Genomic DNA, 20,321 nt, shown 5'->3' with positions numbered 1-20,321 from the left:
TTTGTGGCTGCTCTACCAACTAAGATAATATTTTAGATGGAGAAATTAGATGAAAATTACTGCCCTGTGCACGCTGGCGTAGGGCACTATGATGATAGCACTCCGGTGGTGTGGTGTGAATCTTACCGGTACACCGGGCTATAAATTCTGACACACTGCCCTATCGTCGTACGTTAATTTTCTTCTCTCCAGGACAACGCCGTTAACATGGGCCCCTATGGTAGACCTTAAGATAGGCCTATGCTAATTAACCCAAGGCATGACCTTAGCTATCGACTTTTTAAGGGAACATAACCTCAGGTATTTGGTATGGAACACCAACGTTTGCAGCTATGGCCGCTCTTGCCTTTGGCTTTAAAAATCTTTGGCGCCACTATACAGGGAAATTTGAAAAAATTTAAGGGGTCTTCCATAAAGATTGCTTTGTGGGTCATATTCCCTTTAATGCCTTTAATTCGGGTGGCCGGGTTACAACTCGTAGGAGGGTGGTGGTAAGCTCTTCATGTCACGCGACCCTACAGATCCCTACACTAACAGCTAGGAGCAACAAACACAAGGAGAACGCAGCTAGCCTTTAATAATAATAATAATAATAATCAGCTAGGCTAATACCCAAGGCACCACCTTAGGCCTAAGTCATCATGCGACTTTTAAACACTCTAACGCAGTGTTGTGTACAAATTTCATTGGACGAGCCTTTACGCTGAACGTTTTACGGGCGGGGGGAAAACAATTTCCGAATTTTCCGCTTCCGACGGCAGCAGGCGCTAAAGCGTCGAACCAATGAAAAATGTACGCGAGAAAATCCACGACTTTTGACGGGTTGCGTTCTCTTTGTGTGGGTTTGTTGCTCCTAGCTAACAGTAATATCCATCCCTTTAAATCGAAATCAAATCAGCTCGGTCACCCCCTCTCGTGCTCCAGGGGAAACTTAGACCATGATTAGAGCATAGCGCCGATTTGATGGGGGGCGGCGCGGTGTGTTTATTTTTTTTCGGCGGCGGCGGCGTGAGGGTGTAAAAGTTTCTCCCCCCTTTTGAAAATTTGGGAATTTTTTGATGAAAAAAAAGGTTAGGTAGAAAATCTCTAAAACAATTCGGTTGAGGGATCAAAATTTATCGGCGGCGCGCCAAAAAGTAAATGACTTAACGGCGGCGGTTCAGAAAATATAAATACGTTCTCGGTACCAATGATAAGGCATATACCTGGGTTCATTTACTTCCGATAGCGGGTAAATGCAAATCGCAATTTTCAAACAATGTTGGTGTGGCTTTAGCAGGCAGTCGATTCAAATGCTCTGTGATACGATGAAACGACAGATCATTTCCCGGGCGTTTTACGGATGTAAGTGCTCATTCCATTTCTTCATTTCTTTTTCCAGCTCAGTGAAATAGTGTTGATGTCATATTTAAAGGAATAGCAAATGCTGCTAATGAGTAACTTCATTTATTATAGAGATTGTAAACGGCCTAACGACACTTCTAACCTCCAGGGATAGTAAAATACTGATAACTTAACTTTTTAAAGGGATAGGAAAACACTGATAACTTAACTTTTTAAAGGGATAGGAAAACACTGATAACTTAACTTTTTAAAGGGATAGGAAAACACTGATAACTTAACTTTTTAAAGGGATAGAAAACACTGATAACTTAACCTTTTAAAGCGATATAAAAATACTCATAACTTAACTTTTTAAAGGGATAGAAAAACATTGATAACTTAACTTTTTAAATTGATAGAAAACACTGATAACTTAACTTTTTAAAGGGATAGAAAACACTGATAACTTAACTTTTTAAAGGGATAGAAAACACTGATAACTTAACTTTTTAAAGCGATATAAAAATACTGGTAACTTAACTTTTTAAAGGGATAGAAAAACATTGATAACTTAACTTTTTAAAGCGATAGAAAAATACTGGTAACTTAACTTTTTAAAGGGATAGAAAAACATTGATAACTTAACTTTTTAAATTGATAGAAAACACTGATAACTTAACTTTTTAAAGGGATAGAAAACACTGATAACTTAACTTTTTAAAGGGATAGAAAACACTGATAACTTAACTTTTTAAAGCGATAGAAAAATACTGGTAACTTAACTTTTTAAAGGGATAGAAAAACATTGATAACTTAACTTTTTAAATTGATAGAAAACACTGATAACTTAACTTTTTAAAGGGATAGAAAAACATTGATAACTTAACTTTTTAAATTGATAGAAAACACTGATAACTTAACTTTTTAAAGGGATAGAAAACACTGATAACTTAACTTTTTAAAGGGATAGAAAACACTGATAACTTAACTTTTTAAAGCGATAGAAAAATACTGGTAACTTAACTTTTTAAAGGGATAGAAAAACATTGATAACTTAACTTTTTAAATTGATAGAAAACACTGATAACTTAACTTTTTAAAGGGATAGAAAACACTGATAACTTAACTTTTTAAAGCGATATAAAAATACTCATAACTTAACTTTTTAAAGGGATAGGAAAACACTGATAACTTAACTTTTTAAAGGGATAGAAAACACTGATAACTTAACCTTTTAAAGCGATATAAAAATACTCATAACTTAACTTTTTAAAGGGATAGAAAAACATTGATAACTTAACTTTTTAAATTGATAGAAAACACTGATAACTTAACTTTTTAAAGGGATAGAAAACACTGATAACTTAACTTTTTAAATTGATAGAAAACACTGATAACTTAACTTTTTAAAGGGATAGAAAACACTGATAACTGAGCTTTTTAAAGGGATAGAAAACACTGATAACTTAACTTTTTAAAGGGATAGAAAACACTGATAACTTAACTTTTTAAAGGGATAGAAAACACTGATTACTTAACTTTTTAAAGCGATAGAAAAATACTGGTAACTTAACTTTTTAAAGGGATAGAAAAACATTGATAACTTAACTTTTTAAATTGATAGAAAACATTGATAACTTAACTTTTTAAATTGATAGAAAACACTGATAACTTAACTTTTTAAAGGGATAGAAAACACTGATAACTTAACTTTTTAAAGGGATAGAAAACACTGATAACTTAACTTTTTAAAGGGATAGAAAACACTGATAACTTAACTTTTTAAAGCGATAGAAAAATACTGGTAACTTAACTTTTTAAAGGGATAGAAAAACATTGATAACTTAACTTTTTAAATTGATAGAAAACACTGATAACTTAACTTTTTAAAGGGATAGAAAACACTGATAACTTAACTTTTTAAAGGGATAGAAAACACTGATAACTTAACTTTTTAAAGCGATAGAAAAATACTGGTAACTTAACTTTTTAAAGGGATAGAAAAACATTGATAACTTAACTTTTTAAATTGATAGAAAACATTGATAACTTAACTTTATAAATTGATAGAAAACACTGATAACTTAACTTTTTAAATTGATAGAAAACACTGATAACTTAACTTTTTAAAGGGATAGAAAACACTGATAACTTAACTTTTTAAAGGGATAGAAAACACTGATAACTTAACTTTTTAAAGGGATAGAACAACACTGATAACTTAACCTTTTAAAGGGATAGGAAAACACTGATAACTCAACTTTTTAAAGGGATAGGAAAACACTGATAACTTAACTTTTTAAAGGGATAGAAAAACACTGATAACTTAACTTTTTAAAGGGATAGAAAACACTGATAACTTAACTTTTTAAAGGGATAGGAAAACAATGATAACTCAACTTTTTAAAGGGATAGGAAAACACTGATAACTCAACTTTTTAAAGGGATAGGAAAACACTGATAACTCAACTTTTTAAAGGGATAGGAAAACACTGATAACTCAACTTTTTAAAGGGATAGGAAAACACTGATAACTTAACTTTTTAAAGGGATAGAAAACACTGATAACTTAACTTTTTAAAGGGATAGGAAAACACTGATAACTTAACTTTTTAAAGGGATAGGAAAACACTGATAACTCAACTTTTTAAAGGGATAGGAAAACACTGATAACTTAACTTTTTAAAGGGATAGAAAACACTGATAACTTAACTTTTTAAAGGGATAGGAAAACACTGATAACTTAACTTTTTAAAGGGATAGGAAAACACTGATAACTTAACTTTTTAAAGGGATAGGAAAACACTGATAACTTAACTTTTTAAAGGGATAGAAAACACTGATAACTTAACCTTTTAAAGCGATATAAAAATACTCATAACTTAACTTTTTAAAGGGATAGAAAAACATTGATAACTTAACTTTTTAAATTGATAGAAAACACTGATAACTTAACTTTTTAAAGGGATAGAAAACACTGATAACTTAACTTTTTAAAGGGATAGAAAACACTGATAACTTAACTTTTTAAAGCGATATAAAAATACTGGTAACTTAACTTTTTAAAGGGATAGAAAAACATTGATAACTTAACTTTTTAAAGCGATAGAAAAATACTGGTAACTTAACTTTTTAAAGGGATAGAAAAACATTGATAACTTAACTTTTTAAATTGATAGAAAACACTGATAACTTAACTTTTTAAAGGGATAGAAAACACTGATAACTTAACTTTTTAAAGGGATAGAAAACACTGATAACTTAACTTTTTAAAGCGATAGAAAAATACTGGTAACTTAACTTTTTAAAGGGATAGAAAAACATTGATAACTTAACTTTTTAAATTGATAGAAAACACTGATAACTTAACTTTTTAAAGGGATAGAAAACACTGATAACTTAACTTTTTAAAGCGATATAAAAATACTCATAACTTAACTTTTTAAAGGGATAGGAAAACACTGATAACTTAACTTTTTAAAGGGATAGAAAACACTGATAACTTAACCTTTTAAAGCGATATAAAAATACTCATAACTTAACTTTTTAAAGGGATAGAAAAACATTGATAACTTAACTTTTTAAATTGATAGAAAACACTGATAACTTAACTTTTTAAAGGGATAGAAAACACTGATAACTTAACTTTTTAAAGGGATAGAAAAATACTGATAACTTAACTTTTTAAAGGGATAGAAAACACTGATAACTTAACTTTTTAAAGCGATATAAAAATACTCATAACTTAACTTTTTAAAGGGATAGGAAAACACTGATAACTTAACTTTTTAAAGGGATAGGAAAACACTGATAACTTAACTTTTTAAAGGGATAGAAAACACTGATAACTTAACCTTTTAAAGCGATATAAAAATACTCATAACTTAACTTTTTAAAGGGATAGAAAAACATTGATAACTTAACTTTTTAAATTGATAGAAAACACTGATAACTTAACTTTTTAAAGGGATAGAAAACACTGATAACTTAACTTTTTAAAGGGATAGAAAACACTGATAACTTAACTTTTTAAAGCGATATAAAAATACTGGTAACTTAACTTTTTAAAGGGATAGAAAAACATTGATAACTTAACTTTTTAAAGCGATAGAAAAATACTGGTAACTTAACTTTTTAAAGGGATAGAAAAACATTGATAACTTAACTTTTTAAATTGATAGAAAACACTGATAACTTAACTTTTTAAAGGGATAGAAAACACTGATAACTTAACTTTTTAAAGGGATAGAAAACACTGATAACTTAACTTTTTAAAGCGATATAAAAATACTGGTAACTTAACTTTTTAAAGGGATAGAAAAACATTGATAACTTAACTTTTTAAAGCGATAGAAAAATACTGGTAACTTAACTTTTTAAAGGGATAGAAAAACATTGATAACTTAACTTTTTAAATTGATAGAAAACACTGATAACTTAACTTTTTAAAGGGATAGAAAACACTGATAACTTAACTTTTTAAAGGGATAGAAAACACTGATAACTTAACCTTTTAAAGCGATATAAAAATACTCATAACTTAACTTTTTAAAGGGATAGAAAAACATTGATAACTTAACTTTTTAAATTGATAGAAAACACTGATAACTTAACTTTTTAAAGGGATAGAAAACACTGATAACTTAACTTTTTAAAGGGATAGAAAACACTGATAACTTAACTTTTTAAAGCGATATAAAAATACTGGTAACTTAACTTTTTAAAGGGATAGAAAAACATTGATAACTTAACTTTTTAAAGCGATATAAAAATACTGGTAACTTAACTTTTTAAAGGGATAGAAAAACATTGATAACTTAACTTTTTAAATTGATAGAAAACACTGATAACTTAACTTTTTAAAGGGATAGAAAACACTGATAACTTAACTTTTTAAAGGGATAGAAAACACTGATAACTTAACTTTTTAAAGCGATAGAAAAATACTGGTAACTTAACTTTTTAAAGGGATAGAAAAACATTGATAACTTAACTTTTTAAATTGATAGAAAACACTGATAACTTAACTTTTTAAAGGGATAGAAAACACTGATAACTTAACTTTTTAAAGGGATAGAAAACACTGATAACTTAACTTTTTAAAGCGATATAAAAATACTCATAACTTAACTTTTTAAAGGGATAGAAAAACATTGATAACTTAACTTTTTAAATTGATAGAAAACACTGATAACTTAACTTTTTAAAGGGATAGAAAACACTGATAACTTAACTTTTTAAAGGGATAGAAAACACTGATAACTTAACTTTTTAAAGCGATAGAAAAATACTGGTAACTTAACTTTTTAAAGGGATAGAAAAACATTGATAACTTAACTTTTTAAAGGGATAGAAAACACTAACTTAACTTTTTAAAGGGATAGAACAACACTGATAACTTAACCTTTTAAAGCGATAGAAAAACACTGATAACTTAACTTTTTAAAGGGATAGAAAAACACTGATAGAAAAACACTGATAACTTAACTTTTTAAAGGGATAGAAAAACACTGATAACTTAACTTTTTAAAGGGATAGAAAACACTGATAACTTAACTTTTTAAAGGGATAGGAAAACAATGATAACTCAACTTTTTAAAGGGATAGGAAAACACTGATAACTCAACTTTTTAAAGGGATAGGAAAACACTGATAACTCAACTTTTTAAAGGGATAGGAAAACACTGATAACTCAACTTTTTAAAGGGATAGGAAAACACTGATAACTTAACTTTTTAAAGGGATAGGAAAACACTGATAACTTAACTTTTTAAAGGGATAGGAAAACACTGATAACTTAACTTTTTAAAGGGATAGGAAAACACTGATAACTCAACTTTTTAAAGGGATAGGAAAACACTGATAACTTAACTTTTTAAAGGGATAGGAAAACACTGATAACTTAACTTTTTAAAGGGATAGGAAAACACTGATAACTTAACTTTTTAAAGGGATAGGAAAACACTGATAACTCAACTTTTTAAAGGGATAGGAAAACACTGATAACTTAACTTTTTAAAGGGATAGGAAAACACTGATAACTTAACTTTTTAAAGGGATAGGAAAACACTGATAACTTAACTTTTTAAAGGGATAGGAAAACACTGATAACTCAACTTTTTAAAGGGATAGGAAAACACTGATAACTTAACTTTTTAAAGGGATAGGAAAACACTGATAACTTAACTTTTTAAAGGGATAGGAAAACACTGATAACTTAACTTTTTAAAGGGATAGGAAAACACTGATAACTTTATTTGCTATTGTTAAAGGGATAGTAAACAAACAAAGTCGAATTTATCTTTGACGTCACGCTTAAAGGAACTCTAATCCAACTTATTTACCGTATAACATCAGGGTTGGCGCACTGCAGACATTTACAAACAGTGCGAACGCACTTGTCCGGTTTGGTGCACCAGAATATCATATCAGCCACGGAACCGACGGACGCCTCGTCGGGTTTGACGTCCGACATCTGGCGGTCGATGCAGGCGGCGCATTCCGAGCACAAGGAGGCCAGTGGTCAAAGCAACGTGGCCGAGTACACGATGGAACTCTACAGGCTCACCTACTTCGGGGGAGTCGAGCACGCCATCAGGAAAGAGGTATTGCACAACCCTACGACACCTGAGACAACATTTTTGGTTCAATTATTTTGGGGTGGATGAGTGGTTAGTACTTTCGCCTCCATACTTAAAAACCTCCATACTTGAGAGAAAAATACTCCTATTTCCTCCTAAACTGATAGAGAAATCCTCCTAATTCCTCCTAAACTGATAGAGAAATCCTCCTAATTTCTCCTAAACTGATAGAGAAATCCTCCTAATTCCTCCTAAACTGATAGAGAAATCCTCCTAATTCCTCCTAAACTGATAGAGAAATCCTCCTAATTCCTCCTAAACTGATAGAGAAATCCTCCTAATTCCTCCTAAACTGATAGAGAAATCCTCCTAATTCCTCCTAAACTGATAGAGAAATCCTCCTAATTTCTCCTAAACTGATAGAGAAATCCTCCTAATTCCTCCTAAACTGATAGAGAAATCCTCCTAATTTCTCCTAAACTGATAGAGAAATCCTCCTAATTCCTCCTAAACTGATAGAGAAATCCTCCTAATTCCTCCTAAACTGATAGAGAAATCCTCCTAATTCCTCCTAAACTGATAGAGAAATCCTCCTAATTCCTCCTAAACTGATAGAGAAATCCTCCTAATTCCTCCTAAACTGATAGAGAAATCCTCCTAATTCCTCCTAAACTGATAGAGAAATCCTCCTAATTCCTCCTAAACTGATAGAGAAATCCTCCTAATTCCTCCTAAACTGATAGAGAAATCCTCCTAATTCCTCCTAAACTGATAGAGAAATCCTCCTACGCTATACTTATCGAAAAATTACTAGAAAAACTGGACGCTAGCTAGGGAGGGAACACCGGATTGGTTGGTATTTGAGCATGCGCGCCTATCACTGAGAAATATACAACTAAATTATGATTCTTCATGGAGCACGTGGCGCCATCTAAGTAAACTGACCGTTATATATCAGCTTTTGTACGGTGGTCAGAGAGTCTGACTGTATCTGACGTTAAAATTTTGCGACTTCCTATTTAATATTTGCTTTCAACTATCGAAAACTCCTATGAGAGTCTACCTCCTGTTTTTCCACCAACGTTCCTAACTTTCTCCTAGAAATAGGAGGAAATCTCCTAACTTGGCCACAATGCCGGGGAAAAATTTGCAATAATTGAAGCATTTTTCGTGTGTATGCTTAAAGAACTAAGAAACTTTTTTGGCTAAGGTCAAAGTGTTTCCCGGGGAAATATGGCAATTTTTTAAATTAATTCCATGAATTAAAGTTGTTTTGCCGACCGTAACCGTTGAAAACCACAGTCACGAGATAGTATAGAGTAATGGCAGTGCTACGTCACAAGACGCAAAGAATATAAAGCCCCAGGAATGGAAGGGGTAGTTCCGTCTAGTTGGACTTTGGCGCCTCTCGCTTTTAAAGAGAGACCGGGTTGCGATAACCGTTTCCGGTTACTCTGATTTGCTTTGCCGGAAGTTTCTAACTCAGCCAAAACACGCGGCCAATAATATCAATCCTTCCATTCCTGGGACTTTATATTCTTTGCACGACGTCACCCATGCTTTTTCCTATTCATAAAAAATTCGCGCCCACAATGGTGGCCATGGTCCGCACGTGTATCAAACGAAGTTTTTTAATACATTTGCGAGAAAATGATAATATTAATGATCCTATTAATATATTTAATATATTAATATATTTTACTGTGCTGCGTTGCGGATATTTCAATTCATTTTTACGTCTTACTGTTTATTTCTTAATGTTGCGCTCCTTTCGTAAGAAAGGAATCGAGTCCTAAGGGGGGTTTGAACCCCCAAACCCCCCCCCCCCTTTATATACGTCCATGGCCATGGCCAAAGCTACGGAGTGCTACTACTCTATACCAACTCCGGACAGGCGAATAGTTTTGAGCTGATATCGTTTGAATGTCTGTCAGATTTGGCCGTACCTTCTGGGTCATTACCAGTTCGGCAGCACGGTCGAAGAGAGGGCTGAACACGACAAGCAACTGCACACGAGCTACGAGACTACGATGTCCGAGTGGTTGGCCGTAGAAGCCATCGTCCGGCAAAGAGACAAAGAGATCATGGCCGCCAACATCGCCAAACTGTCCTCCGAGAGCACCAACAGCGAGATACCATTAGTAGGTGGGTGTCTCCAACCTTTCTACATTCTGTTAACCGTCCTCGAGAAATTTCGAACCCTACAGTATTAAAGCAACTGTCGGCCCTATCATGGCCACCTGTATTATGAAAAGGCCCCTGTTATTAGAGATGGCCATGACTCTATCAGATTCTTCGAAAAACACGACTTTACTGGAGAGCGTGGTGCCATCTATTTATGGAAAAGGAAGCTAAAATTAAAATTGCGAAATGATAACGTCGCCAGAGAGCCATTGTAGAGTATTATAGTTAGACAACCTTAACTCTATTTAGTGCACTTTAACCGAAATTACATATCCCATGTAAAAATATTGTTTAAAATTACTTTAATTTATGTTATTGACCAATTTACAAACGATCCAATCAAAGCAAGGGGTACCTATAATTATCGCATTTTGGGTCAAAATGTAGATTAACTATCTTGTTCAACTATCTGTTGAAAAAAAGAGCTAAAACAACTAAAATAATTAATCGTTTAGGCTGAAACAATTAATCGTTTGTATCGAAACGATTAGTCGGAATACTGAACAATTAATCGATTATGGTGAAACATTTAGTGGGCTATACTGAACAATCGATTATGGTGAAACATTTAGTCGGTTAAACTGATTATAGTGTAACGATAAGTCGGTTATATTGAACAATTAATCGATGAATGTAAAGCGATTAGTCGGCTATACCGAACAATTTATCGATGATAGTGAAACGATTAATTGACTATACTGAACATATAATCGATTATACTGGGGTGGCGGAGTGGTTAGCACTTTGGCCTCGCAGCAAGAGGAGCCGGGTTCGATCCCAGCTTGTGGCACTGGGGGAAAACTCGGAACAACTCCTTCCGCGTAGAGTTTGCCAGTTCTCTCCCCACTGGTTTAAGGGGTTTTCCCCCGAGCTCTTCGGTTTCCCCTTCCATAAAAACTTGTTGAGGTTAACGGTAATAGTTAGTGTAGGGAGCTGTTGGCTCGATCGCGTGGCATGCAGGGCTTGCCACCACCCTCCTACGCGTTGTAACCCGGCCACCCGAATTAATGGCTTCAAAAGTCGCTTGACGACTTAGGCCTAAGGTGGTGCCTTGGGTATTAGCCTAGCTGATTATTATTAAAAAAAAACGAATCGGGGTAGTTTAAATTGATTTCTAATAAACTAGGCGATCAATATTTGGTTAAATCGATTATAATTATTATATTCCCTAAAACCTTAAATCCGCGCAGGTCCCAAAGACGTCAACTTCAGCAACGACGTCTTCGAGGACCTGAGCACCGAAGAATCCTTCGACCAACCGGAAGACGACATCCCGGAACTTCCGGAAGAGGAAGTTAACGAAAAGGAAACGGAAGTACGTAACTTTACCAGTTTGCCTAACCAACACCGACGCTAACCTTAATTTAATTTCAGCAAAACGAGAAAGATTCTGCGGTGCGAGGACCATTATTAAGGCTACACAATGGTAAGGTTCTTCAAGCCCTGGTAGGGTTCGAACACGACCTGGAAAACATGGAAAAGTCAGGGAATTTCTAAACTGTACCCTAAGTCAGGGAATTTTGGAAACTGTACCAAACGTCAGGGAATTTCTAAACGGTTCCCAAAGTCAGGGAATTTCAAAACGATTCCAAAAAGTCAGAGAGTTTCAAAACGGTTCCAAAAAGTCAGGGAAAAGTTAGGGAGTTTGAAAATGACCCCAAAAAGTCAGGGAAACGTCACTAGATGGCTGAGGCCTAAGGTGGTATTTGGGGTATTATCCTAGCTTATTATTATTATTATCCTCCCAGTTAACAGCCAAAGCATCATAGTCACAAACCCTTCGTTGGACCTTCCTGTCTGTCACACGCCAGGCGACGCCAAAAATCCCGCTTTGGATGACGTCACGGAAGAGGGGGCGGAGCTTAACGCCAAGGACAAAGAGGACGTATCGACGAAAGATCGAGTTAAAGCCAAGGAGGATTTAAACAACAAAGAGGTTAAAAAAGACGTGGAGGCGGTAAACGAGATGAATGGCAAGGACGAGCTCGTCGTCCAATCGGAACGGAAGGACTCGGAAACGGAAGTGAAAGAGTCGAAGAAATCGGAACTGGATCCGAGGGAAATTGAAATGGGCAGCCAGCTGTCGGCCAGTTCCAGATCGTCCTGCATCAGCCCCGCGTCGTCCAGCGGCGGCGTCTATTCGGTCAGAACTATTTTCACTCGATTTTAATTGATTAATTAAATGATTTATATTCGTAAATTGTCAATTTTTATCGAATAATTATTTTAAAATTATCGAATAATTACCAACTAATATACTTTGCTATTTTTAATAGATTATACCGAAATAATTATTCAATTGTAATGAACCGATTAATCGTATACATACCGAAATATTTGATCGATAACATTGAAATATTTAATCGAATACATTGAAATATTTAATCGAATACATTGAAATATTTAATCGATAACATTGAAATATTTAATTGATTTACGTAGTGAAATATTTAATCGTATACACACTGAAATATTTAATCGATTTACGTAGTTAAATATTTAATCGATTTACGTATTGAAATATTTAATCGTATACACACTGAAATATTTAATCGTATACACTGAAATATTTAGTCGTATACACACTGAAATATTTAATCGTATACACACTAAAATATTTAATCGTATACACACTGAAATATATAATCGTATACACCCTGAAATATTTAATCGATTGCAAACTGCAATATTTAATCGATCGCAAACTGCAATATTTAATCGATTGCAAACTGCAATATTTAATCGTATACATCCTTAAATATTTAATCGATTGCAAACTACAATATTTAATCGTTTACATCCTTAAATATTTAATCGATTGAAAACTGCTATATTTCATCAGTTATGTGAAAATATTGATACGATTATACTTAACAATAACCAATCGAATATGCTGAAATAATTAGCCGGCTATACTGGAACCATTAATCGTTTATACTAAAAAGCTTAATAGATTAAGTTGATAAATTATTATTATAACAATCATATCAAAATTACGTTAGTTTCAAATAATTTCTAATAAATTAAGCGATCAAGACGAGTTCATTAATCGTATATCATTCTTTTGTTAGATTAATCCTTAAATTTGGTTTCACTTATGAAACATTCCGCTTATAGCTGGAGCTCTTAGACCTGTTTTCGTTGAACCTGCACCGAATCGACAAGGACGTCCAACGCTGCGACCGCAACTACTGCTACTTCACCAACGAAAATCTGGAGAAGCTACGCAACGTCATGTGCACTTACGTCTGGGAGCACTTGGACATTGGCTACGTCCAGGGCATGTGCGATCTAGTGGCGCCCCTACTGGTCGTTTTCGACGACGGTAAGCAGCCTAAAGTTAGAATATCCAAAAGTCAAATACATCTCGCTAAGCAATTGCATTCATAGATCTTACTCGCAAGTTTAGAATGAACTCTAACATATTGTTTATTTGCAGAAGTCCTAACTTACAGTTGTTTCTGTGAGCTAATGAAAAGAATGGCCGCAAACTTTCCGCACGGGGGCGCTATGGACACACACTTCGCCAATATGCGCTCTTTGATACAGGTTAGTTTGATTAATCGATTAAAAGCCGTACCGATGTAACTTATAAAGTCGGTTACATAAGTTCCCAAGTATTCGATTACATAAATTAACATATGATCGATTAAATATACAGTCCATATGATCGCTTAACGAAAGACCCTATATAATCGATTGACTAAAGATCCCGAGTATTCAATTAGATAAACACTTATATGATCAAAAAACTTACACATTTTAAATTAATTATTTGACTACAATTTTATATGTTAAATCACCTTTTTTAAGAGTTTTATGAGGAATTATTGTTTAAATGACCCCATATCGTCGATGACACAAAGACACCCATATAGTCGATTAAATTCATCATAACCACATTTAGTCGATTACGATAATCATAAGCCCATTTATTCGATTACATAAAGACACTCATATAGTCGATTAAATTCATCATAGACCCATTTATTCGATTACATAAAGACACTCATATGGTCGATTAAATTCATCATAGACCCATTTATTCGATTATAAAAAGACACTCATATAGTCGATTACATACATCATAGACCCATTTATTCGATTATATAAAGACCCTCATATAGTCGATTAAATTCATCATAAGCCCATTTATTCGATTACGTAAAGACACTCATATAGTCGATTAAATTCATCATAACCCCATAGCTTGTTAACTTCATTTAGGCGATTATATAATCATAAGCCCATTTATTCGATTATTTAAAGGTACTCATTTAGTCGATTAAATTCATCTTAAGCCCATTTAACGACAACAGTATAGTCGATTGCATTAATCGTAACCCTATTTATTCGATTACGGCTTTTAATGGTAATTAATATCAAAATACCCAATTTAAGATTTTGGATGCGGAAATGTTCGAGTTAATGCATCAAAACGGGGACTACACGCATTTCTACTTCTGCTACCGTTGGTTCTTGTTGGACTTTAAGAGAGGTACGCCCTTCCGAGTCCAAACCGATATGTGCGCGAGCGTTAAATGGCTTTATTGTCCACAGAACTGGTGTACGACGACGTGTTCAGCGTGTGGGAGACGATCTGGGCGGCGCAGCACATTGCCAGCTCGCACTTCGTACTCTTCATCGCTCTGGCGTTGGTCGAGTACTACCGAAACATCATTTTAGAAAACAACATGGATTTTACCGATATCATCAAATTTTTTAATGGCAAGTATTTTTTATCTTTCTCAATAGGTGGTTTATTTTCGCCTGTTTTCGGACTAAAAGTGTACTTTTTTTTACCCTAAAACGTTTTATTCGCCTGTTCCGGGGATGAGAATTACTCCGGCCCATAAACTATTCGCTTGCTCTGGAGTATTAGGGCTACTCTTTTTACTCCTTCTGAAAAGGAGGTGTAAAGAGAGTTAATCGGATTTTGTCGTCTGCTAGCCAGAATTTATCTTTTCCCCTGTTCTCGGACTGTTTTGATGGACCTCCGGTGGTGTGGTTTCAATCTTACTGGTACACCGGGCTATAAATCTGATGCATGTTCTCGGACTAAAAGTGTACTCTTTTTACCCTGAAACGTTTTATTCGCCTGTTCCGGGGATGATAATTACTCCGGCTACTAGCCAAAATTTATCTGCTAAAAAGGCCACAGGCAGCCATTTTGGAAGAACGTTTTTACTCCGACTCGAACTATTCGCCACCACAGAATCGGAGTAAAATGACGTCATACCCTTACTCTTCTTACCCTACTGTCCAAACAGTTACTCGGTCATGGTTCTCGTGTACCCTGCTTTACTAATCAATAACTAAAATCCACTAAATTGCTTTGTTTTAACATTTATTGTTTATCGTGTTTCCTCATTCACTTATATTTTTCCATAATTGGAAGGCATTTGGAAAATTATACTCATGTCACCTAAGAAGACATATTTTCTTCTCAAATTTTAAAATTGTTTAAAAACTATTTATTCTTCAAACTGTCTTTAAATAATTTGGGCCTATAAAATCCCTATTCCTGATGCCTCAGAATAGGATCTGAGTACTTTGATAGTTTTTGAAAAATGTTTGAAATTTTCCAAACTTAATTTATCTAAAAAAAACTTTTACATCTACTATTTACATAAGTAAACTAATATCTCTAAGTATGACATTAGGAATTTTTTTAATGCATCCTTTCTTCACAGTGACGCGATTTTGTTTCTAAATAGCGCCCCTCGGTAGCGGCGCCTTGAACTAATCTAACCCAACTTCCGTTAAAGGCCGACTACATAAATCTTCGGTTTACTCTGTCTTTCACTGGAAGTAGGCTTACTGCAATACACCTGTGCCATGCAGTCAGCCTACTTCCAGTGAAAGACAGAGTAAACCGAAGATTTATGTAGTCGGCCTTTAACGTGATATTCCGGGAATTTGGCAAACAATAGACCCATAACAAAAGAGGGGTCGCAGACGAGGCTTAAGTGAGACCTCTGGACGGAACATCCGGTTTGTGACGTTTTGAACCACGTGACCGCCATTGAAATATACAGGCGGAAGTAAGGAAACGGATGTTCCGTCCAAATGCTGAGCTGCCAGGTAAAAATGTTAATTTTCGACCCCCCAACTTTCAACATGGGTCTATTGTCCATACCGCCATTTTTAGGCTTAATGCGTATTTAGCCGCACTGTGGTTACGCGACAGACGAATTTTTTTGGGCCACTAAATGGGGCGCGTCAAAATTCTAAGAATTCTTCCGTTGATGGTGAGAATTCTCACTTCTCAAAATTTGACGTACCTTCTCGCAGGAAGTGACGTCATCACGAGTTCTCTTGAGACACGGCCAACTTTGACACTCGCGCAATAGCGGCCAACCCATTCGTCGAAATTCCATGAACAAGCATTTTCCCGCTATAAACCTAGCTATTAACTATCGGCGTTCAGCGCCACGCTCTTTTTTTACATGTATTGGCTTCAATGCAAAAACTATTCTAAAAATAATTTTCCGCTAGGGGCGCTCGACGCCAAGAGATATTTTTGGTTAACATAGAAACGTCAACGAATGGGCTGGCCGCTATGGCGCGAGTTGGCCGTGCTTGAGGAGAGTGAGAAATTGAGAATGCATCCGAACATTCTCACTTGGCCAAAAAGGGGAAATTATAAATAAAAATGTCAGCTAATATTCTAGTCAGTTTATTCGATGCCGAAGAAAATAAACATTACGATATATTTGTGGACGAAAACAGAATGGTTAGTTAAGGGGGAAGACTACAGTGGCCATTGTCTACTTTCGCGCCATTTCAAGCTGAACTCTTTTAATTTTGTATTTTAACTTATAAAATTAATATTTACGTGTAGAAAAGCCTCTTGTTTAGTGCTTAAAATAATTTTGACAAATTTAAATTTAAAAGTAATTAAGTTATTACGTTTTAATTCGGGCCCCCGGAGCTAAACAAGTTGGGTAAGTTCACAAACTACCCTTTAGTTAGGACCTTATATCTCGTTAACAATTAATATTAGAATTATCAAAATTATTTTAAGAATTCCTTCTTAGAATTTTGACACACCGCTGGTGGGCTCAATTTGAACTCTGACTCCTTTCAAAAAATCAAATAACGAAGAGTGTTAAACTTCCGGGTTACAAAGTTGCTAGTCGTTTTACTGATCTTTCGCGAAGAAAGGATGTAGTAAGTAAAAATGCACGCAAGGTTGCATGTGTCATACTTAGAGATATTACGTTACTTAGGCTATCTAATATTTGAATGACAACCAAAATAACCCTCATCCTATCATTATAATGTTTTCAAAAACGTGTTTTGTTTGTTTTTTTTTTCAGAAATGGCCGAACGTCACGATGCCAAATCGGTTTTGAAAATCGCTCGCGATTTAGTTCTTCAAATTCAAACTCTGATAGACAATAAATAGACCGAGTTTAGCCGTTAAACAAATGAATTCTTTGCAAAAGAACACCCCTAGCACTGGATACATAGTGCATTAAAAAGAATATTTTAGACCAAAATGTCAAAGAGAAAAATTATCAAAAATATATATTTGTTAAAGAGGAAATATATAGAATTAACTAAATTTAAATTTAATCGGGTTAATTGTTAACCTTAATTAATTAATTTAATAGGTCACTAAGTGCTAAATTTATTTTTATTTTTTATTTTTATTAAAATATTAAAAGTTTACGTAGTATTTGTAAAGGTGTAAAAATAAATGTGTAAATTTAAACAAAAAGTTAGCCATTAGTTTAAATGCAAACTATTCCAAAAGAAAACAATGTGGTAACAATCAATGCAATGTTTAAATATTTTGTTTTCCGAAAATGATAATTTTATTCATCACGTTATTATTTAAATGTGGCATAATATTGTCTATTTTATAAATTTATCTATTTGTTGTGTGCGTATATAACTTGGGAAATTTTTTCAAAAGAAAACATATTTGTAATATTTAACTTTGCAAATATTCTTTAAAATTAACGTTTATTCTATGTTTAAAAGTAAATGAAAATATATATCAATGTACATGTACATAAGAGTATTTTCAACTTCACATAATCATATTTTAATACGCTTAATTTACGAATGCTTTTTAAAAACATTATCGTGGTTGTCAATGTACTTAGTATTAATCGATCAAATTTATTTTGGGCGTAGCTTCAAATTTATTTTAAAATCCCAATCATAATTTCGGTGCTAAATATATTTGCCTTTGTTTAATAAAAATATAATGTTTAAATAAAACTTTAAGCCCTTTTATTTACTATGTCCATCCACAGACCACTTACCTCAAGAAGGACTTGCATCAACCTGGAAAAAAGGTGTCTCAAAAGTGATGCGGCTTTTATTTTACAGCAAACAGAAAATTGCACATGAAAATTCTTTAATTTACGAAATAAAAATACAAAGGTCGTGCGCGAGCTAGCAGTCCGTAGGTGGTTCCTCTTAACTTAACATTTCGTACATTTTATTATCCACCACTCTTCCCCATTTCGGCTTTCCGTTCCTACGCAACGCATTTTGAAATTTTTAATGTTTAGGCTTAGTTTCTCTTTTTGGTGTAATGGAGCCAGATTTCCCGCACGGTAGTGACGGTACTGACGAGTCCCAAATAGGGCGAAACCGGTCTACCTTTGGAATTTATGGCTATTTTATTTAATTTAATTTAGTTTTTCACTCGAAGATCTATTTGGTCCGAGATTCGCGTCTTTATGTTTACTCGTATACCTATTGGTACGAGATATTTGTAAGTTTTTAAATTTCTTCAAATATGTTAAAGCTGGTTTCACACTCGACGGAAAATGAGCAGCGTAAAGTTGAACGTTAGCGGTATATCGAATGGGAATCAATTTTCAGCTCGGCGTTTATTATCATCTTTCCGGCATATTTTCCGTCGAGTGTGAAACCAGCTTAAAGGCTGGTTTACACTAAAGCAAAACCGCCGTGACGGCGGGTGCTAACTTTTGAAATCCTCGTTAGGCCTAATAGAAAATTTTTGCGTTCACGCCCGCCGTCACGACGGTTTTGCGCTAGTGAAAACCAACCCTAAGGGTTTCATTATGGACTATAAGCTTCGCGCGAAGTTTAAATTTTGGTCACAAGTATCGGCGTATACCGACCAAGTTTTAAATTGATTATATGAAAGCGGTCTGCTCGTTTAAAATTATCTCTGCGCAAGCACCGCAACAGCTGAAAGTTGCAATCGAAATTCAAAAGTCGTCTGCCATTTCTTCACATATTTAGTTCACGGATATTAAGACAGATGGCGCTATATTTCCTAAGCTCGAAGCCTATTCTACTTGTTCGCTCTTTGTACATTTAAAACTGCCTCTACTAGCCGTGATTGATTGAAGTATTAGGAGGCGCCTCCTTTATATTATTTCTCAAATCCCAAGATTCACGAAAATACACTGCTCTAAAAATTTTGAGCTTTCTAGTCAAATTTAAAAAGAAAACATAGGATAAATACCCGCAGACATGAAAATTCCCACAAAATCAACGTTTTTGAAAAAAATTCCGTTTTCCCAAAGAGCCAAAATGGACCCCAAAAATTTCCACAATATGGGAAATTTCCCACAATCTGGCAGCACTGCCAAATTGGCTACATAAATCCATCTGGTGGTGAATAACCGAAAGTTATGCACAAATCCCCAATTCATGCTACCGGAAACTGCTTCGTAGATGGCAAAAGGCAAGGTTGATAGAGGAAAAAAGGTAGTATAGGTGGTACGGGTTAAGGGGGTTTGCTCTTTTTCTCCGCCAGGTAGCGTAGATCGTTATTTTGATTTCTCACGCGCCTGTGCTGAATACATGGGTCCTTACGCCCAATTCAAACTTAGGGGGCCCTGATAGTCTTATGATTAAGCGTATCAGTAAAACCTGCTCGTAGAAATAGGTTAATTTGATACCCTTCCGATACCTATCGTGACGTCACAAGCGGAAAAAGCTAAAATCGTTCAACGTCTGTTACGGTTTTCCTGATGCATAATCGGGAATGAATCAGAAGGTTGTTGAACGCAGCCATGAATAATTTTGACGGGCTAAGCTTAATTTCTAAATTCCATACTGGAAACATTATAGCAGACGACAATAAAACATACCAATAATCCCATTGGAGAAAACCAAATCGGTAGCCCTCGTGTGAGCAATTATTGTCGTTCAGACTCTTTCTATAAATAAAACATCTTGAAGGAAATCGCAAAGAAGTAATATTTTCGAGAGCCAGGACCCGCAAGTTACTGT

The 20,321-nt window shown here is 34.6% G+C and overlaps 1 protein-coding gene across 3 annotated transcripts in view; it reads left to right on the top strand.

Moving 5' to 3' along the window:
- LOC149958445 (small G protein signaling modulator 1-like) overlaps positions 1–17,698 on the top strand; it is a 103,588-nt gene extending 85,890 nt beyond the window's left edge. For all 3 annotated transcript variants that reach the window (XM_090165853.1, XM_090165852.1, XM_090165851.1), the window contains 11 exons: positions 1,280–1,344; positions 7,681–7,928; positions 9,839–10,049; positions 11,279–11,403; positions 11,463–11,514; positions 11,837–12,231; positions 13,206–13,413; positions 13,528–13,637; positions 14,490–14,586; positions 14,649–14,816; positions 17,411–17,698. In XM_090165853.1, the coding sequence (XP_090021979.1) occupies positions 1,280–1,344; positions 7,681–7,928; positions 9,839–10,049; positions 11,279–11,403; positions 11,463–11,514; positions 11,837–12,231; positions 13,206–13,413; positions 13,528–13,637; positions 14,490–14,586; positions 14,649–14,816; positions 17,411–17,499 (1,768 nt within the window). In that variant the 3' untranslated portion in view covers positions 17,500–17,698. The remainder of the gene's footprint in view (positions 1–1,279; positions 1,345–7,680; positions 7,929–9,838; positions 10,050–11,278; positions 11,404–11,462; positions 11,515–11,836; positions 12,232–13,205; positions 13,414–13,527; positions 13,638–14,489; positions 14,587–14,648; positions 14,817–17,410) is intronic.
- Positions 17,699–20,321: the final 2,623 nt, after the last annotated feature.

Source organism: Leiobunum rupestre, chromosome 2 (genome assembly GCF_980474605.1).
Source record: "Leiobunum rupestre chromosome 2, qqLeiRupe1.1.hap1, whole genome shotgun sequence".
NCBI classification, from domain to species: Eukaryota; Metazoa; Arthropoda; class Arachnida; order Opiliones; family Sclerosomatidae; genus Leiobunum; species Leiobunum rupestre.
This window is presented reverse-complemented; position numbering and strand designations above follow the sequence as displayed.